Below are 19,018 nucleotides of genomic sequence, written 5' to 3'. Positions count from 1 at the left end.
GCCTCCCACTTGTCATTTGCACATTGTTCAAGGAAGACCATTGTGCAGTGTGCATGGATGCAAAAATTCCATTTCCTTCCTCCAAAGGAAGAAGTCCCTGAAAAATTTAACCTAGAAGACATAGGGAGGCAAGGAAAAACGTGTTGTATTGTTACTGCTTCTCTGCTTTCGCTCTTATTGAGTCCGTTTGGGTTCTGGAGCAATGCATGGCAGCTGTGGCTGATTCCTCTTCCCTCTTCCCTTGGAGGAGAGTTTGTTGTAATCAGGTATGACCCTCAATCATGGAGATGCTCTTTGTGAATGGTTTTATATCCCACTTATGTGATCATAGAAAGGAGTCGGACCGTGGCACAATACAGGTGTGGGGTACGATCCTGCCCCTTATTGCTGTGGGACCCAAAGTAACTTGCTTGACCTCTTCAATTTCATTCTCTTGTGTGAGAATGAAATTCACATCTCACAGGTGTTTAGGGGATTAGGTAAGAGACCATACAGCTGTGGTTGGGTGTAAGGGATGCTCTATTGGGGGCAGCTGCTGATAACAATGATAGCAATTTGTCTAGAATCAGAGCAAGCAGAAAAGAAGACAGAGGGGCACCTGGGTGGCTCAGTGGGTTAGGCCTATGCCTTTGGCTCAGGTTGTGATCTCGGGGTCCTGGGATCGAGCCCTGCATCAGGCTCCCTGCTCAGCGGGGAGCCTGCTTCCCCCTCTCTCTCTGCCTGCCTCTCTGCCTACTTGTGATCTCTGTCTGTCAAATAAATAAATAAAATCTTTTTTTTAAAAAGAGAGAGAGAGAGAGAGAAAGAAGACACATGTGTTCAGGCTGCCTTCATATTCCTGAAGGACTCATGTGACTCTCAGTCTCAGTCAGACTCTCCCAAATCGCAACTGGAGAAAACATGAGGCTCCCTCAAAAACGGGGAGGGCTTTCTCAGAGCCACACAGCTGGTGGTGGCCGAGCTTGGACCAGAGTCCGGGTTCTCTGTCTGTCTGGTCCACTTGTCTGGGTCAATAATTTCTCTAGGGACAGAGCCCTCCCAATAACACAGTCTGAACACCCACACAGAGCAGAGGAAATCAAGACCACCGGAAGCCTCTCTTTAGGTATAGTTGTCAGCAAATGACTGGGAAAAAACATCAGCGTGTTCACTGTTCTTTACATCCAGAATTCTGGGTCAGGTATTGAAAACGTGTAACCAGATTGGATGGTGTTCCTCAAGTGTGCTGGGGGTGGCACGGAGAGAAATGCCTAGACCCACTTTCCATCACGACATTTCCAGATTTGTACCCCCAGAGGATCAAAGAGACATGTGAGTCCACGTGGCCTGGAGTGGAATTAGAGGGAAGGAGAATGGCGCGAATTCTCTGGGTCACGGTCTCCCCCTGTCCATGGGCCGGGCCACCCTTTTTGGGTTCAGCAGACTGGTCTCCCCAAGAGCGCTCATTAGCTCTACTGACGCTGAAGGTCTGCTGATGAGCATGACTCCTGCTGGTTCTCTTCCAGCCTTTTTCCCCTTTCTTACAAAGGACTATTTAAAGCACGATTCCTGATCTCATACTTGGACCCATTTTTAGACACTTGAATAAAGAAAATTAGGGGTTCTAGGACTGGGTATGTTTCTGTCACACTCACCAAATTGCAAGGGTACTTGCAGCTCTCGGATAGGAATATTTTAACTATATTTAATCACAGGAAAACTTCCCAGGGAGGCTCAGGTTAGCTCCTTTCATACAGTGACAATGCAAGAAAGGTTTCACTTAGAATAACAAATGAGATTGTGCCGTCAAGACGCTTTTCCTGAGCCCATACCTGAGAAGCAAATAACATTATCTTCTAATCCAAGTTATATTGATTTAGAGATTTTTGTTAATTTCCCCTGTCAATCATGTCTTCCCCAGCTCCTCCCTTCTTTCTTTGAGAACCTGCCCATATCCTTTGCAAAGACTCAGTTCCCACAGTCCCTGCTTGCGTGGGCGTGTGATTTACTTCTCTAAATGCAGGCAACTAGATCAAAAGTCCCTACTCAAACGCAGACAATCAGAGTCCCTCTCTTGGGGATGGGGATTGGGTTTCTGAGCTGCTACAGAGTGTCTGTTGAGCATTTAGAGAGAGAGAGGTGAGGTTAGTGATGGGGACATTCTATTTGCTCTTGTGCCAGGAAGCAGAAAGAACTGGTCGAGAGACGGAGATAAAAAGGGGGATAGAGATAGGCATAGAAATGAGAATGAGGGAGCACGGGTCGGGGGAAGGGAGAATGAGAACGCAGAATAATGACAGAGGTAGACAGACGCAGAGACAAGAAATCAATTAATCTAAGAGGAACTAAGCACAAAATCTTCTCCTTGCTTTCTATTACTGTTTCCAGTATTTTGTGCACATTAATTGCATTCTCTGACCTTTCATTTCATTATATGCCCCTGTGATAAACATAAGCCCTCCTTTGTGTGTGGGTCTATGTATGTCTGGGTGATGGAATGGGTTTTGTTCCTCGCAATCAAGAAATCCCAAGACAGATTTGCATTCGTCCCCTCACCTCCAATGAATGACCGGTAACATTCAAGATGGCACCTCTGTCTTCAGAGTAGAACTCATGGTTCTGGGACTAACACCAGGAAGGGAGGGAAGCCTTCGCGATCTAGTGTCTTCTCATCAGGCTCTTTGATTTCTCTGTCACTAGTGCTTCACGTGCTCTAGCTCTGTTTTCATTCTTTGCATGGAGCTAAAATAGATTCTATAATTGATATCCTCCTTAGAGGAGCGTGACTTTCCATCTGGGGTGGATTTTCAAAAATTCTTACTTGGATCCCAGAGGGTTGGAACAGCTCCAAGATTCCTCATCACACCATTGGCCAGCACGTCTTTTTCCCTTCTCTGGAAGGTGTGAATTTGACCTTCTCATTGGTCACCAAAACTGCCATATTCAGCTACTTGTGACTAGGATACAAAGGGCTTTGAGGCAGAGCAGCCCACAGACTTCTATTTGAGGGATGCCAAATGGTTCCCCAGGACCCAGCTGGTGCCTCTCTCTTGCACCATGCCTGAAATGTGCACAGTTATTTCTGTTGAATTATAATATTATTGCTAACGATGAAGTCTAATATTAAAACAAAATTAGCAATGCCCACACAGAGGACAGAAAACTCTCAAACTTGCCAGGTATGTGACTTTGGGAAAATCAAAGCCTCTCAGTTTCCTCATCTGTAAGATCATAATACTAATACCTACCTCAGAGGGTTGTTATGGGGGTTAAATGAGTTATTATTTGTAAAGCCCCTAAAAGGGTGCCTGACACTTAGCATGAGCCCTGTTGAACATTTGTACTTCCTCTTAAAATGGTGATAGAAGGTAACGTCTGGAGCTTTTTCTTACACTTAGAATGTCTGAGGTTTGAAAAGTGGAAAGGGTCAAGGGATTGGGTCTTGGTGGGTTGGGAACACTACAGGATGAGACCAAGGGTCAAGGTCTGCCTCCTGAAAGGGGTTCTTCACATATGTATGTGAGACTTACAGTGTTGAGCTAGAAAGAAAAGGCAAGATAAGGGGGAGGGATTTGGGAAGTTATAGTAATTTTAAATGAGTAAAAGTCTTTGTGGAAGTCTTTCTTAAAGGCTCAGGCACTGATGTGTGTGTACGTGTGTGTATTCAAACTCAGGAACACAGGCATGGACATAGAGGATGTGTGTCCTTGAAATATACCCGCTTTTAGAAGATACTCTCAGAAAGTTGTTGGTTGGCAACAAAGAGTTGGCGGACATTGCGAGGATATTGGGGTGTTTTAGTTTTAAGTCGTGGTTATTTAGGTATAATTCACATGCAGTAAAAATCATCCTTTTTATTTAGTATATGGTTCTAAGAGTTTGACAAATTTGTACAGTCATGTAGCCACCACCACAATCAAGATATAAAACACTGCCATCCCTCCTGAAAGTTCTTTCGTGCCCGTTTGTGAACAACTTCACTTCCCTCCCACGGTTTTGGCAACCACTCATCTCTCCCCGCTCTGGGTAGTTTTGCCTTTTGCAGAATGTCAATGAAGTTTCTCTGACCTTTGAGCCCATGTCAGGTAATGAACTCTTCTAGTATCCTAATGCCCTTATCATGGTTATAATTATACTGTATTTGCAATTGACTAACACAGTGTTAAATGTCCATCTCTTCTGCTAGACTTCTATAATCATGTCTGAGGGTACAGATTATATAGCTAGTCCATTATGTATCTTCAGCAGTACCATCAGGTAGACGCTCAACAAACATCAGTTACTAAATGAATGAATGAGTAAGTCAATGACTAAAAAGAAAGTGTTCTAAGTCTCTATTGACTAAGCAAAAGCAATTTGATATTCAGTGGTATCAAATCTATCCTATTGTAAAGGACCCAGACACTGTACTATTTAAACATCCTGAAGAGTATGCATGGACTTTTGGAGTTGCATTTGATCCAAATATTAGCAATCAGAACCATCTCAGGCCTTTCCAAATTCATGACCAGAAGGCTCAATTAATTAAAAATAAAACAGAAAAAAATCCTTAAGCATTTAACACTGTCTACTACCATTATTTTGTTTAACTGCATATTTAAGGCTATTTAATTCATGATTTTTACACTCCATATATTTTGTAGCAAATCTGAAATTACAGTGAGGCTTAAGAGCAAAATCATGAAATCCTCAAAATCGAGCTTATTTTCAGCGTGCTCGTCAAGTTCAGAAAGGAGGTCTTGGTATTTGAGCTTGGTTTCTTGTCCCTGTGAGAATAAAGAAGAAGTGAAAACCAAATTCATTTTGCCACATTGCAAATTCATTTTGCCACAGAAAGCAAGCAATAAGAAACATATTATTAACATGTTTTTGTAACATGTTATTAATAATGTCATGTCGAGTTGTTATTAGTGCTACTAGTTGAGCATTGTGTTATATCTTTTCATAGGTTATTTCACTGAATTTCTGTGGTGACCTCATTGAAAACACTATTATTATCCCCATTTTACAGATGGGCACCAGAGATTCAGTGAGAATTGAGTAACTTGCCCTAACCTAGGCATCTAGTCTTGACTTTCTGATCCTGGGGCCCACACTTTTAACTGATAAGCTATCTGCCTCTCTAGAAACACAGATCCGTTGCGTTTTCAGAATTTCAAAATATAATCTTTTTTTTTTTTTTAAATACAATCTCTGTTATGGGAAGTATTCATTCTGTGTTGCACTGAACAATAAAATTGTCCAGAAATATGAAATAAAAATGCTAATAGAAAATCTGTGCTTTGCAAAATTGTTCAGCTTTTAGTTTGATCATAAATCACCCCCAAGTCCATAGTCCTCGTAAATAGATTGAAGGAAAAACACATGAGTAGTACAGACACGGAGAGGCTTTTTAGTTTCCAACCACAGCTTGTGAAATATCTTCCCAAGCGGCATTAAAAACATTAGGGTCATTTGATTCTCTGTTATTCTAAGCGATGTTTGCATTTAGTTCAACCCCAAATGCTCACCCATGTGCTAGCTGTAAAAAGCCATCACAGCAATAACTAAGGCCCTCTAGGAATGATGATACATTCCTCTTACAGGCTAGACCATTCTTGTTTCCCTGGACTCTTGCTTCTCTCAGGAGGTTCCACCTAACCGTGAGAGCAAGAGGAGCTTCCCCTGCCTCTCTGCGGGACAGCTCAGTGCTATTTTGAAAGGGTCAGATCCAAGGCAGAGAGATAGGATTACTCACCAGTGGAATGGCACACTGCTCAAATGTCAGGGGTGGCTGTATATGTCTCTTTCTCCTTGAAGGAGGGAGGACAAGCATAAGCCGGGGGAGAGGGAGAGAATCTTCAAACAGACTCCCTGATAATGTGGACCCACCATAGGGCTCCATCCCAGGGCACTGAGATCACAACTTGAGCCACAGTTGGAGGCTTAATTGACAGGATCATGCAGGTGTGGCCAGATCTCTCTTTTTTTCCCGCATTTTGAAAGAGCACAGGAGCTGACCCAGGTCCAGGCCCTCTTGGGGACTGACCAGCCATCTTGTTCTGTTTCTTCTTCTTCCTCCTCCTCTTCACCTTCTTCTTCTGAAGATTTATTTATTTATTTGGAAGTGAGAAGTGTGCACTTGCACGAGTGGGAGAAAAGGCAGAAGGAGAGAATATCCAGGCAGACTCCTGCTGAACAGGGAGCCCAAGCTGGGACTTGACTCATAAGCCATGAGTTCAAGACCTGAGCTAACTCCAAGAGTCCCCAGCTTAACCAACTGAGACACTCAGAAGCCTCTTGTTTTTGTGTCTTCTTAATAGTGCATTTAAATGTTCAGTTTTATTATAAATGACTGACTATAGAGGGTCAAGATCCCCCAAATTATGTTAGGCCTATAAGAAAAGAGACGTTCCCTCAGAACCCAGGCCTCAGCCAAAAGATCCATCTCTATTCACCAGAATAGAGATATCTATATCTAGAGATATCCCCACTCCACATGGGGATGCCGGAGAAAGCCCAGTTAGGAACCAAGGGGCCACCATCTTGGGCATGGACTCGGGTACCCCTGCCTGCCTTAAGGAGGCAGCGCTGGGTGCTGGGTCCCAGGGAGCATTCTGACATTACTCCACGTTTGCTCTGTGCAAATTGAAGCTTATCGCCATTAATACTGGGAATGCCCTGAGTCCCCTGGAGTGCCTGCTACTTTCCTCTCCCTTCTCACCAACTACTTCCTAGCCTCCCTGTGCAGAGGGAGAAGCAGTCTATACAGGGTTAGGTTCTGTCTCTGGGTTCAGGCATCCACGGGGGTCTGGGAAGTATCCACACACATAAGGGGGACGACTGGACATCAGGATGACCCTCCACTAGGTGTTCATTTTCATGCTGGTCAGAAGCTCTCTGAGGAACTGCCCAGCCATCAGCTAGGAGGCCTTTTTCTCTCTGGAATTTGTCATTTCTCTAGGTCTCTGATGCAGGCAAATGTTATAGGATTTACTCACCCACGCCTTCCTTAAAGACTCCCTAGAACTTTCTACCACTTGTCAATTTCTGCCTGATAATTCTAGCTGAAAAAGTCTTTCTTTAAAAAAAAAAAAAATCAAAGGATAATACAAATGTCCTTCCTACAAGGAAGTTTCCTTCCTTGTAAAGGAAAATGTGTGTCCTTTGACCTACATCACTTCACTCTCCCCTCCCAGTCTCCCAGCCCCTGGCAACCACCGTTCTAGTCTGTTTCAATGAAATTGTTTTTATATTTTTTTTAAATCACTTATTCGTGGATCCAAAACAAAGGTTGATTTCTCATACAATGCTTTAAAATAATCGAAGATTCATAGGATGGTGTCCCCTTGACCCAGCTTTCCCCCAGTGGATGATACCCAATATAACTGTCATATACAAAACCCATTACATTTATATATATATATTTTTAAAGATTTTATTTATTTATTTGACAGAGAGAGATCACAAGTAGGCAGAGAGGCAGGCAGAGAGAGAGAGAGGAGGAAACAGGCTCCCTGCTGAGCAGAGAGCCCGATGCGGGACTCGATCCCAGGATCCTGAGATCATGACCTGAGCCGAAGGCAGCGGCTAAACCCACTGAGCCACCCAGGCACCCCATTACATTTATATTTTAATGCAATTATAATATCTACCTTTTTAATAACTCAGAACACACATAACACCTTAGAGACTGCTTTCTTTTAAGTTTTTTCTTACTCTCCCTACCCAAAAATATTAGTGAACTAGACTCTGCGTGAGTCCCTCTTCTCTTCTTACATATTTCCCTGAGGCCAGCATTTCCCAAAGTATGCTTGTAGAATATAACTTAGTTTTAGGTGATGCAGGAATAAATATTAAATACAATAGTCAAATATTCTTTTATTACCTTCCACTTTTACCCACTGAATTAACATTTACAATAGCGCTAACGTATTCCTATAAATTTAATTAAGTGGAGAGATAAAGAAAAAGTTCCAAGTGAATTATCATACACACTATAGGCAGATAGGGGGAAAATACCGAAGGTGGTATTCAAGGGACTGAAGGTTGGGGAATATGCCTGTAGGTAATTTAGGTCTGTGACTCTTTATCTACTGCTAACTCTGACTTCTCTATTGCCAACACAAATCTCTATTCTGATCTCCCAAGTCATATGTCCTGTTGCTCTTCTCCTCTGGCATGTTTCATGGACATCTTAAAATCGACACATTCTAATGGAACTCATCACCTCTCCCCCCACCCCACCTCAAATCTGCTTAATCTCCCAATCGTTGTCTTCTCTGGGAATAAGGCCACCACCCCCTTCTTCCCAAGGTCAGAAAGTGGGCTGTCATCATTTGCTTCTCCTGTCCTTCAACCCTACAGCCTATCAGTTATCAGATCCCGTTCATTCCACCTTCCAGATGTCTCTCCTGTTCACCACCTTAGTCCCAACCATCCTTGTCCTTGGTTTGGATGCTTCCTCACACTCTCTCTTTGTTCCTTCCCCATCCCAACCCCAGTTCCATCTGCAGGTGGTGTAACTTCTTCATCCTGGACTTAGAGACCATGCCTGGCTTCCTTCTGCCCTCAGGTGGTGCCTCTGTAAATTGGATTCTGTCTACCTCCTCAGCCTATCTCCTAGTGCTTCCTACTTTCCTCTCCCTTCTTACCAACTACTTCCCAGCCCTCCCAGGTCTTCGACCTGCCTTATAGGCTTTGCATATACCATTCCCTCTGTGTGGCATGCCATCATTCTCAGCTCTCACCCACCTCCCTGGTATTACTAACTCTTGCTCATTCTTCAGATCTCAGCTATACCTTTGTTTTCCAGGAGAGCTTCTTGGACCGACTGCTCCAAGATGGTCCCTCTATTTTACTCTTTCAGTGCATGCTCTCCTGTTTCATAGTTATTTGAATATTTCTTATTTCTTTTTCAGCATGTTTCTCTGCTCTGCAGGATTGTTAGATTGCTGGGTTGTACACTGCATTAACTCCAGTGCTCAGCTCACTTCCTGGCAAATGGTAGGTCTTCATTAAATATTTGTTGAATGAAAGAACATGATTGCTGGCTCTTGGGCCCGCCATGATGGTGTGGTCCCTGTTTCTTCATGCCTGTTAATTCACTTACCTCTGTGAAATTCCTAAATTGGGTTTGCAGCAGATTTTTGGCAGTAGCTTTTCCAAGTTTCCCATCGGGGTCAGAAGAGTTTCTGAAGATCAGTGCGATGGTGGCAATGGCTTTTTCCAGATCTGAGCCCTTCTTCAGAGCTGTAAGGGAAGAAATGATGTAGTCTAGGTTAGGAATGACTCTTCCCCAGACATGAGGTTATATTTTCCAAGGGAACCTGAGGGCATAGGATTGGAAGATGTATGTCAATGCGGACCTGTCCTTGGATTCTTCGCCCTCTATCAGGGAGTGGGATATAGGAACATCTGGCCCTGGATCTTTAAACAAGGGAAACAAAGCTTTCTTCAGGCAGCACCTGGGCAGCTCAGTGGGTTAAGCCTCTGCCTTTGGCTCCAGTCATGATCTCAGTGTCCTGGGATCAAGCCCCACATGGGGCTCTCTGCTCAGCAGGGGTCCTGCATCCCCCACCCTCTGCCTGCCTCTCCGCCTACTTGTGATCTCTGTCAAATAAACAAATAAAAATCTAAAAAAAAAAAAAACCCAAAAAACACTTTCTTCAGGGACAATAAGAATCATTAAAATCAGGATGAGATTTCCCACCACTTTGTCATATGACCTTGAGAAAACACCTCACCTCTCTCAGTGTTGGTTTGCTGATCTATAAAATATTTAAGGGGTACCTACTATGTGCTAGGCTCAGTCTCTGGCATTGAGGATGCTGCACTGAGTAAGAGAAGGTCCTGCTCTTGTGGAATTTACGTTCTATGTCAATCAAAGCATCACCTCCCATCAGTGTGATAAAGGAGGATTACATCCAAAGCAGGTTCTTTGCTAACAAGATGGACAAGGGAAGCCCTTTGACTCAGCCTAGGACATAGTGATTTCCCAGCTGGTCTCTCTGGTTTAAACTCCTTGAAAGGGTGGTGCTAACTCATTCCTCCGCAGTGAGTAGTACCCAGTGAACACTGAGAACTGCACAAGGTACAGTGGAGAAAATTCACGTGTTCTCTATTCTCTTAGGCCCTAGCACATCCTATATTATAGAACTTTTCACACTTACAGTCATTGTATTTTTAATAGTCATTCTTCTCAACTCAGAGGCAAGCTCCATGAGGTCAAGGATCCTACCTTTCTTTCTCCCTGTATTCCCAGGGGCACAAATACTTGCTATGTAGTAAGTGCTTGCACATGCTATTTAATGAATGAAGAAGAAGAACAGACAAGAAAAACAAAATCTTATGGCTGTTATCCTGGATCTTGTGCAACAATTGTTGATACAAAGAATGATGATCAGACAGGATAACACAACTTTTGTATTGAGCCCTTACTACACTGCTGACATTTTCCTAAGGGACACAACCGGATGTGGTCTTGCCCTCTTACAATGTACTTTACAGTCTAGAGAGATAATAAACAATAATCAAGAAGAGAATACGGATATATTTGTTTTTATATATATATTCAATAATTATTTGTCCATATGTATATATATATTATACATATTTACAGCTTGTGATGTATGAGCAAAGGAGGCACAGAGATAGGAAAAATAAAATAAATCTATCTGGGAGGAAAACTACTTAGGTAGCTGGTCTTGGAGGTCTCCGAGAATACACGAACATGTACGTTAAAACCAAATAGATGAAAGGATCCTGCCCTGTAAAAGCGTTGGTTGGGGAGAGTCAGGTTGGGAGTAGGACTGCGTCAGATATCCCAGGCTCAAGCAGAAGACGTGAAGGCTCAGATCAGAAGGAGTCTGGCATGTCGTGGGGGCTGGTAGGAGACAGCTGTGGTGGGAACCGAGAAGGGAGTCTGATTAGGAAAGAAGGTGGGAGTGGCCCATGCAGAATTTACAGCCCCTGGAAAGGAATCGGACTTTCCTTTGAAAATATTTTCTTCTACTCTGTCCATTGTTGGGTTTTTTAATATTTTCAATTGAGATCCTTTCTGTGGGAATAGTTTCTAATTTTTTATGAAGTCTGATTTACTGATTTTTTCCTCTTATGAAAGATTTATCCCACGTGAAATGAGAAGTTTTATAATCTTAGGGCCTACATTAGGGTCCACGCTGAGTTCATTTTTGTAGCAGGTGTGAGCCTGAGGTATAGAGGGTCTTTTTTGTTTGTTTTGTTTTAACATGGATGACAACCTGCTCCTCTATCAGTTGTTAAAAATAGTATCTTTCCTCTCTCTTTGTCAAAAATCAGTTGGGCATCTTTGTATAGGTCAGCCACTGGGTTCCCTATTCTGTTCTATCGATCTGTGCATCTGACCCTCTCTCAGCGTCCCGCTGTTTTGATTCCTGTAGCCATATCGTAAACAATAATATGGGGACGGTGAGTCCCCTATTTTTTCCTTTTCCAAAACAATTTTAGCTACTCTAGTACTTTCTCCTTTCTGTGTATCTATAGGACTCACAATAAACCTTAAGAGAAATTTGAGGAGAATTGATACGTTTGCTATGGTGACTTTTCCAGTTCAGGCATAGTATGTATCTCCATCATCTACCACTTTACAGATGGCGGGAGGATGTGATCTTGCTGAGGACACACGACTACTGAGTAGCGGAGCCTGAATTGGAATCCATGTGGAAAACATAAGCCTCATGAAGAAAGAGCTTTTTTGTTTTTGGGTTTTTTTTTTTTTTTCATATCTTGTATTCTGTGGAACCTGGGATATGTAGAATAATGCCTGGCACATGGCAGGTTCCTCACAAATATTTGTGGAGTGAATGTCTGCAAACCTGTGTCCTCAGCTTCTTCCTCCCTGATTTCCTTCCTAGTTTCTGCTCCTCAGTCTCACTCTCAATGTCTTGAGCCTGACCTTTCCCACTTCCGTCTGCTTGTCCAGTGGAGCCTCGAGCTCCAGCCTCAGAACATTCCCTGCTTCTTTGGATTTGATTTTTAGTTCTTTCTCCTGCATCCTTAACCTCGTCTTTTTCCTCCTCCCTTCCTCTCTGCCACATCCACGAAACCCACAGTTAGAATTTTTTCCATTTTATTTTATTTTATTTCTTTTATTCAGCATTCACTGTTTATGCACCACATCCAGTGCTCCATGCAATATGTGCCCTCCTTAATACCCACCACCAGGCTCACCCAACCCCGCACCCCCTCTCCTCCTAAACCCTCAGTTTGTTTCTCAGAGTCCACAGTCTCTCATGCTTCGTCTCCCCCTCCGATTTCCCCCAACTCACTTCTCCTTTCCATCTCCCAGTGTCTTCTGTGTTATTCCTTATGCTCCACAAGTAAGTGAAACCATATGATACTTGGCTCTCTCTGCTTGACTTATTTCACTCAGCATAATCTCCTCCGGTCCCGTCAATGTCCCACAGTTAGAATTGAGATTCTCAATTACCCAGCACTTTGCTGCCCATCAAAAATTCCAGGAAATGAGCATATTCTTCTAGCTTGTGTCTACCCGCCTTCCCTGGGGTGTGTGTGTGTGTTGGAGGTGGTGGGATGCAATAGGTGGTAACCTTGAATTTAAGTGGCTGAAGAATAAACTCTATTTTTTCTGTCTTTAAGAAGCCCGTTGCTTAGAGGAAATACCTTGATTCTTTAAGAGGTAAGTATTCCTTCTGTGATTTTGGCCAATTAATTTATTAATTAATAACCAAGAGTAACTTGGGAAGGCTCAGAGGGGCTGCCATGATCTCGTTTTGTTTTTGAGACATCGCTTTGGCCATGGCATGGAGAACAAAACGGGAAGGGTGCAAAGAAGCCCGAAGAAGGACCTGAGGAACCTGGCACACCCGCCCTGGGGGCAGCTACAACGTGGAGAGTGGCCCTGTATGAGCTGCTCTCCTGGGTCACGGGGACAGTGGCCTCATGCTCTCCAGGCTCTGCCTTTCTGGAGAGGAAGGGGTATATTTGCAAGCCATAAGCGAGCTTGCAAATGATAATAGGCACCTTCCTTGTTTACTGGGTACCAGATGCTTTTCCAACATAATCTTATTTAATGCTTAGTAAAACCCATAGAGGTAGGCACTCTTTGTGTCTCAGTTTTACATATGGGAAATTGACACATGGAGAGATTAAGAGTTTTAAGGTCACATTGCTCAAAAGAGGCAGAGGAAGGATTTGAAAGTCTGTGTGACTTCAAAGTCCATAGAGAGACCTGCTGCTTTGGAGTCTCTCTTTGTAAGGCCATCTCCACAGGGGCTGTGGGATCCAGACATTGTCCAGCCCCTCCCCCACACCCCCAGAAGTTCAGGTCCCTCTGCAATCTAGATGGGGGCCTCCATCTGGACGAGCCAACTCCTCTTCCTTCGCTGCCATTCTTTTAACCCCAGCAGGCATTTTTCCCCTGACTATGAAACAGCATATGTTCATGGTACAAACTGAACTAGCAAATACTACAAATAAAGGATAACGAGGTGCTCTTGGTTGTCCTACCAACACTCATGATAGTTTGCAGAGGTGTTTTGGTTTTCTGTTTTTATGGTCGGGTTCTTCCCTTAATAAACTCAGTATGTTGCCTTTTAATTCCTGCCCTGTCTCCCTCACAGAGTTGGGAGCAAATATGTGAAAGCATATTGTAAAGGGCTAAGTCCTATTAAAAACCCAAGGGGTTGATGTTTCTCTTTCGGCATCTTTTATCAGTTGTCTTGCCTCTGGAAGGGGCGTGTGAGAGAGGGTGTTAAATGTGTCGGCCTCTCCTGCTGTTTCCTACCTCACTTTTCATGTTTTAATAATACTAAATTGTGTGTAGTCCCTTTATCCGTTCTCCCAGCAAGTATTTTTTGGCAAATACTTATTGCCAGGCTCTGTCCTAGTTCTGGGGGTGGAACAGTGGGCAGTATCAAGAAAGCAATTCTTAATTTGGTGCTTGCGTTCTAGAAGACAATTGAAATGAACGATTACAGACCTAGTATTCTACATGCTAGCCGTTCTCCTATAGGATGCACAGGATTTGAGTCACTGAACTCTTAAAACCAGGCTTCCGAGGTGGGTTCGCACATCTTCGCCACTTTGCAGATAAGGAAACAGAGGCTCACAAAGGTAAGTAGCTTGTTCAAGGTCGCACAGCCAGGCTGGTGCCTCACCATGAGGCACACTGCTTCTCTGTACTGTTTCTCAGGCAGTGCATTCTGTAGGACTCTTTCCTAAACCCCCAGAATAGGCAACGGGTTCCTCCTTTGTGTTTCTCTACTTCCCCAAACACAGACTTATCATAACCCTCACACCAAAACATAGCTGATCTGTCTGAATTTCCTTCTAGATCAGAGCTGCCCAAAAGAAATGTCACATGAGTCATAAAGATAATCTAATCTTACCAGCAGCCACATTAAAAGGGTGAAAAGAAACATACAAAATCATTTTCATAACCCAGTTTATGTAACCCAATGGATCAGAAATACTGTCATTTCAACATGCAACCAATCTAAACAAATTATTGAGATATGTTGTAGTTATCTCTACGCTCATTTCTCGGCCCTAGTGTATTACACACCTCAGTGTAGGTGTGTTAAACTGAGCTGGTTGGAATACTGGAGCCATCCTCTGCCTCTTCCCCTTACCTGCCCTGGAACGTGGCACTGAGCTCCAAACATTAGATCTAGTGAATTCCTGACACTTTAGAGTCATAGAAACCAACTCTCGGTGCGGCAAGGTGTCAGAATCACTTCGTTTTAGAACTTTTCTTCGTATTAGTTATCTTTGCAAATGGAGAAATGAAGACCCGCCAGAGAGAAGTAGTTTGTCCAAGTTCCCATCAGTAGTACATGGCAGGGTGGAAAACCAAGTCTCTGTTCTTTTTTTTCTAGGTCAGTAGTTTCCCCAACACGCTAATGCTTCTCAAACTTCCCTGCTACAAAACTGTCTTAGAGGCTAGAGGCAAGTATGTACTCATCTGTTGTTCCCACCCTAAAGAGATCAAGGGCACAGGCCCAAGCAGCGAGCAGAGAAAAAGGGGGTACATATTGACCTCTATTCCATGCTCTATCTGTGTCTTATTTCAATGGGTAACATTTAAAACTACTTGTCATTGAATAAAACACATTCTGGGAAGATGAACCATGTTTATCCTGTGTTTTTTCAAGGCATGGGAGTAAATGTGGTCCAATGGTCCAGGGTAAGGAGTCTGGTGCTGGGAATGGTGTGTGTGTGTGTGTGTGTGTGTGTGTGTGTATGTGTTCAGGGACAGTGAAGGTGATGGAGAGAGTTCCAATCCCCTTCAACCTCTTAGAAGGAATAAGTTGTATTAGCCATATGGTGGGATATTTATCAAAAGTATCCGAAATTGTATAAATTATAAAACAGAAATCACTGTTTTCTTATGGTGACAGCACAAAAATAATAGTTTCATCATGATGGAGATTTATTTCTATAAAAACAGAGTCTCCTTTGGAGACATTGGCCAGCCATCCAGGAAGAAAAACAATTGCAACGTAGTAAATACCCATTTGTGCTTCTTACTCTGTAAATATTTTAAAGCCACAGATTTTGGAATTAGATAATGATCCAAGTATATGAGCGGTCTTTTTCTTATATTGTTCTTTCTATGGCAATATTATTAGCTCAAAAAATATTTTACCTATAATATAGAATTTTGAGGGCAAATATTTACATTTCGAGAGTTGGCCCCACTGTGTTTTCATTTCATCAACAGAGGCAGTCGGGAGTTGATTGCATTCTGAGTCCAGTGACCAATTATGACTTAGATACTGATGGTCTTGCTCTGGACACCCTGAGGATGCTGCCCATAGAGAGGCAGCTGGGCACGTGGGAAGCACCCTGAATTAGGACCCAGGCTCTCCTCTGAGCTTGGCCTCGCATGGACTAAGTTTGGATAAACTCATTCCTGTCACTGGACTCCAGTTCTCAAGTCTTTAAAAAGAACATGATGAATATTTGCTGATGTACCCACAGGTTCTCTCACATTTCTGGCATTCTTTGATGTCCTGTTGTTTTTAATTCTCCTTGCGCTGTCATGGCAGAGGAGAAATACGTACATCGCCGTCACCCTGTGTCTTACCTTCTATTGAAGCCAGTTGTTTCGATATTGAAACGCTGCCAACAAAATGAAAGAAACATAATGATTTTGGAGCGTGGGTATTCATCTCTGCGTCTAAAGGAAAGCAATGCAGGGAAACCTGGCTGGCTCAGTTTTTACAGGTGGGACTTCTGATTTCGGCTCAGGTCATGATCTCAGGGTCACGAGGTTAAGCCCCGTGTCTGGCACTGCACTTAGTGAAGAGTCAGCTCAGGATTCTCTGTCTCCCTCTCCCTCTGCCCCTCTCCCTGCTCACATGTGCTATTAGTTAATTAACCAATTAATTAAATAAATCTTTTAAAAAATAAAATAAAACTGTACAATGATTTAAAAATTCATTTATTTCCAGTAAATCTTCAGCAAACCTTCTAGTAGAACATCATTTGTCTTTCAAACCCTTTTTTCTCCTTGCCATGTAGAAAAGTAGTGCTCAAGTGTGTCTAGCCCACACAGCCTAGGCTTCCTTGAATTTATGTCACTCAGGACTAAAGTCCCCCCAATGGAAAAGAAGTAGAAAAGCGTGGTCACCTTCCATGTAAGCTCTTCTCTGTTCTTTCCCATTTCCACCTGACTAAAATAGAAATTATCCAGGACTCACGTGTTAAAAGCCACGTGTTAAAACCACAAGCATCACTGACATCCTGGGTTCCTACAAGGTTACATAGAGTAAATCAGCCACAGATCTGGAACCCTGGCTCCAGACTGTCACACAAAAAGTAAAAAATAGGGGTCCTGGGTGGCTCAGTGGGTTAAAGCCTCTGCCTTCGGCTCAGGTCATGATCCCAGGGTCCTGGGATTGAGCCCCACATCAGGCTCTCTGCTTGGTGGGGAGCCTGTTTCCTCCTCTCTCTCTGCCTGCCTCTCTGCCTACTTGTGGTCTCTATCTGTCAAATAAATAAGTAAAATCTTAAACAAAAAAGTAAAAAGTAGATAAATAACTTCTTGTGTCATAAAACACTAAGGATTTGAAGTTTACTTATTTGTTCTAGTAACTTAGCCTACCTGAGAATCTAGGTTCTGAACTGGAGGTGGGAATTCATCTGTTCCTGCACTCTTAGGGCTTAAAATCTAGTGCAGCACATAGATTATTCAGAGGCAATTCGATACAGAGCAATGGCATGGTCAGATTTGCATTTAGGGAAGTTATTTCCCCCTGATGTAGCAGAAAGAAATTGGATAAGGGGCCAGATGGAAGGCAGGAAGATGCATCTTGATCCCTCACCAACTGCAAATCAAAGTTTGCTTGATATCTCAACCCACAACGGCTGGAATGGTTTTTGAGAAAGCTACTGGGTCACATCTTTAACAATTCCTTAAAGAAAACTTTTGGGTTCAAGTTCTGGACTTGGCATGAACTAATTAAAACCTCATCACCTCGGCAGGGCGGGATCCGGGGAGGGGGCTCATTGTTCTTATTTGTGAAATTAGAAAGCTGAACTCTATAATATTTTTAAAAGGTTTATTAATTTTTATTTGAGTGGAAGAGAGAGCAGGGGATGGGGTAGAGGGAGAGGGAGAGAGAGTCCCAAGCAGACCCCACACTGAGTGTTGGGCTCCACACAGGGCTCTATGCAGGGCTCACTCTCACAACCCCGAGATTGGCTAAGTTGAAACTAAACATTAGATGCTCAACCAACCAATGGCACCACCCAGGCATCCTGAGAACTCTAGGTTATTTTAGGTCTTTTGTGGTCTCCTTTCCCTGGTGAGTTTCCCTGGTGAGTTTTCCAGAAACCAAGTTTCTAGAAAAAAGGGTTCTAGAAACTAAAGACCAAGTTTTTCCTTGGTGAGTTTTCAAGAAACTCTGCACCATTATTATCTTCTTTATACAATGTGGCATCTTTTCACTTTGCCTATAGTGTACCTGCAACACGGCTTGTGAAAGTTTTTTGAACTGCAGCACATCTCCTAATAACATTACATGAGAAAGAATATTTTTAATTTATTAGCTATAATTTGACACAGTTGAATGATACAAAATAGTTTCCTCTGTCATGGATCGTCTGAAAGAATTTGTGTACAGTTAAAAATCCTTGCTAATTTTGATATATAGATGTTTCTCAAGAGGCAGTCAAAGATATTTGTGTGAATTGTATCGTCTTTTCAGTTTGCCATCAAAGCTGCCTATTTGTTCCATTTGTTTCTCCAATTCAGCTTAACTCTGGATTGGGATGAGTACTAAGCACCAAACTTGCCATCAGGTGGGCAAGAACTCTTGGGAAATGCATCTGCAAACTTAAACGAAACTCAGTAAAGGAGAGCCACCCATGTGCCACTGACCTTTTGGGCATTTTCCTAGGTGCTAATGTAGATGTTGGGGTTGCAGAAAGACCGAGGTCCCCTTCCAAGTGGAGTGCTTGGTCCCGGCTACTGTGCACACAGCCACACATACTCTGGTCGTCTGTTGTGTGTTGGTTTTTCCTAAGCAACGGTCACTTACCCACTGTTACTACTGTTGTTCACTCCATGACAACTATTTAAGGTGCTTTCAGAAGAGCTTTTAGCTAGTGTTATGGTTTGTGGACATTAAACCATTCATACATTCAGCAAATATTTGAGCAAGGCGCTGGAGACGCGACAGTGAGCAAAATCACTGGGCCCTGATCACAGAAACTTAGTGGGAAAGATGCATATTAAACAAGGGATCACATGAAAAAAGTCACGCCCAGGCGAGGGGATGCTGTGAGCTTGGTGTCAGTCTGGGAGATCAGGGAGGCATCCCTGGGGAAGTGGTGTTTGATGATGAGTAGGAGTGAAGTAGACGAGGGGCCAACGATCCACATCATGGGCAGAAGGATCAGCTTGTACTAATCTCAGGGGCAGGAAGGAGTGTGGTGACCAGGAGGGACTGAAGGAACGGTCCATGTGTCTGGACCAGAGAGGCTGACCGGGAGTGAAGCTCCAGCTGAGGAGGAAGGGAGGGCGTGCCTGATAAGACCGTGCAAAAGCTGA

At 43.2% G+C, this 19,018-nt stretch overlaps 1 protein-coding gene across 1 annotated transcript; it reads right to left on the bottom strand.

The window, feature by feature from the left end:
- Window positions 1–3,819: 3,819 nt before the first annotated feature.
- SNTN (sentan, cilia apical structure protein) lies at window positions 3,820–18,459 on the bottom strand. Its single transcript, XM_059387867.1, has 4 exons — window positions 18,347–18,459; window positions 16,049–16,083; window positions 9,071–9,210; window positions 3,820–4,745 (listed from the first exon to the last, which is right to left on the bottom strand). Exons 1-4 carry the CDS (start codon window positions 18,454–18,456, stop codon window positions 4,587–4,589), a joined length of 444 nt encoding a protein of 147 aa, XP_059243850.1. The 5' UTR covers window positions 18,457–18,459; the 3' UTR covers window positions 3,820–4,586.
- Between the last annotated feature and the right edge of the window lie 559 nt (window positions 18,460–19,018).

The sequence above is a fragment of the Mustela nigripes genome, chromosome 2 (genome assembly GCF_022355385.1).
Source record: "Mustela nigripes isolate SB6536 chromosome 2, MUSNIG.SB6536, whole genome shotgun sequence".
In the NCBI taxonomy this organism is placed as follows: domain Eukaryota; kingdom Metazoa; phylum Chordata; class Mammalia; order Carnivora; family Mustelidae; genus Mustela; species Mustela nigripes.
This window is presented reverse-complemented; position numbering and strand designations above follow the sequence as displayed.

Bases quoted from the DNA above. Each gene is read 5' to 3' on its own strand.
- SNTN (XM_059387867.1), bottom strand. From the start codon at position 18,456: ATGTGTGGCTGTGTGCACAGTAGCCGGGACCAAGCACTCCACTTGGAA. The intron at 9,211-16,048 runs GTAAGACACAGG...CTTCCCTTACAG, and splicing joins ACAACTGGCTTCAATAGAAG to CTCTGAAGAAGGGCTCAGAT. The intron at 4,746-9,070 runs GTAAGTGAATTA...TTATTCTCACAG, and splicing joins AATTTAGGAATTTCACAGAG to GGACAAGAAACCAAGCTCAA.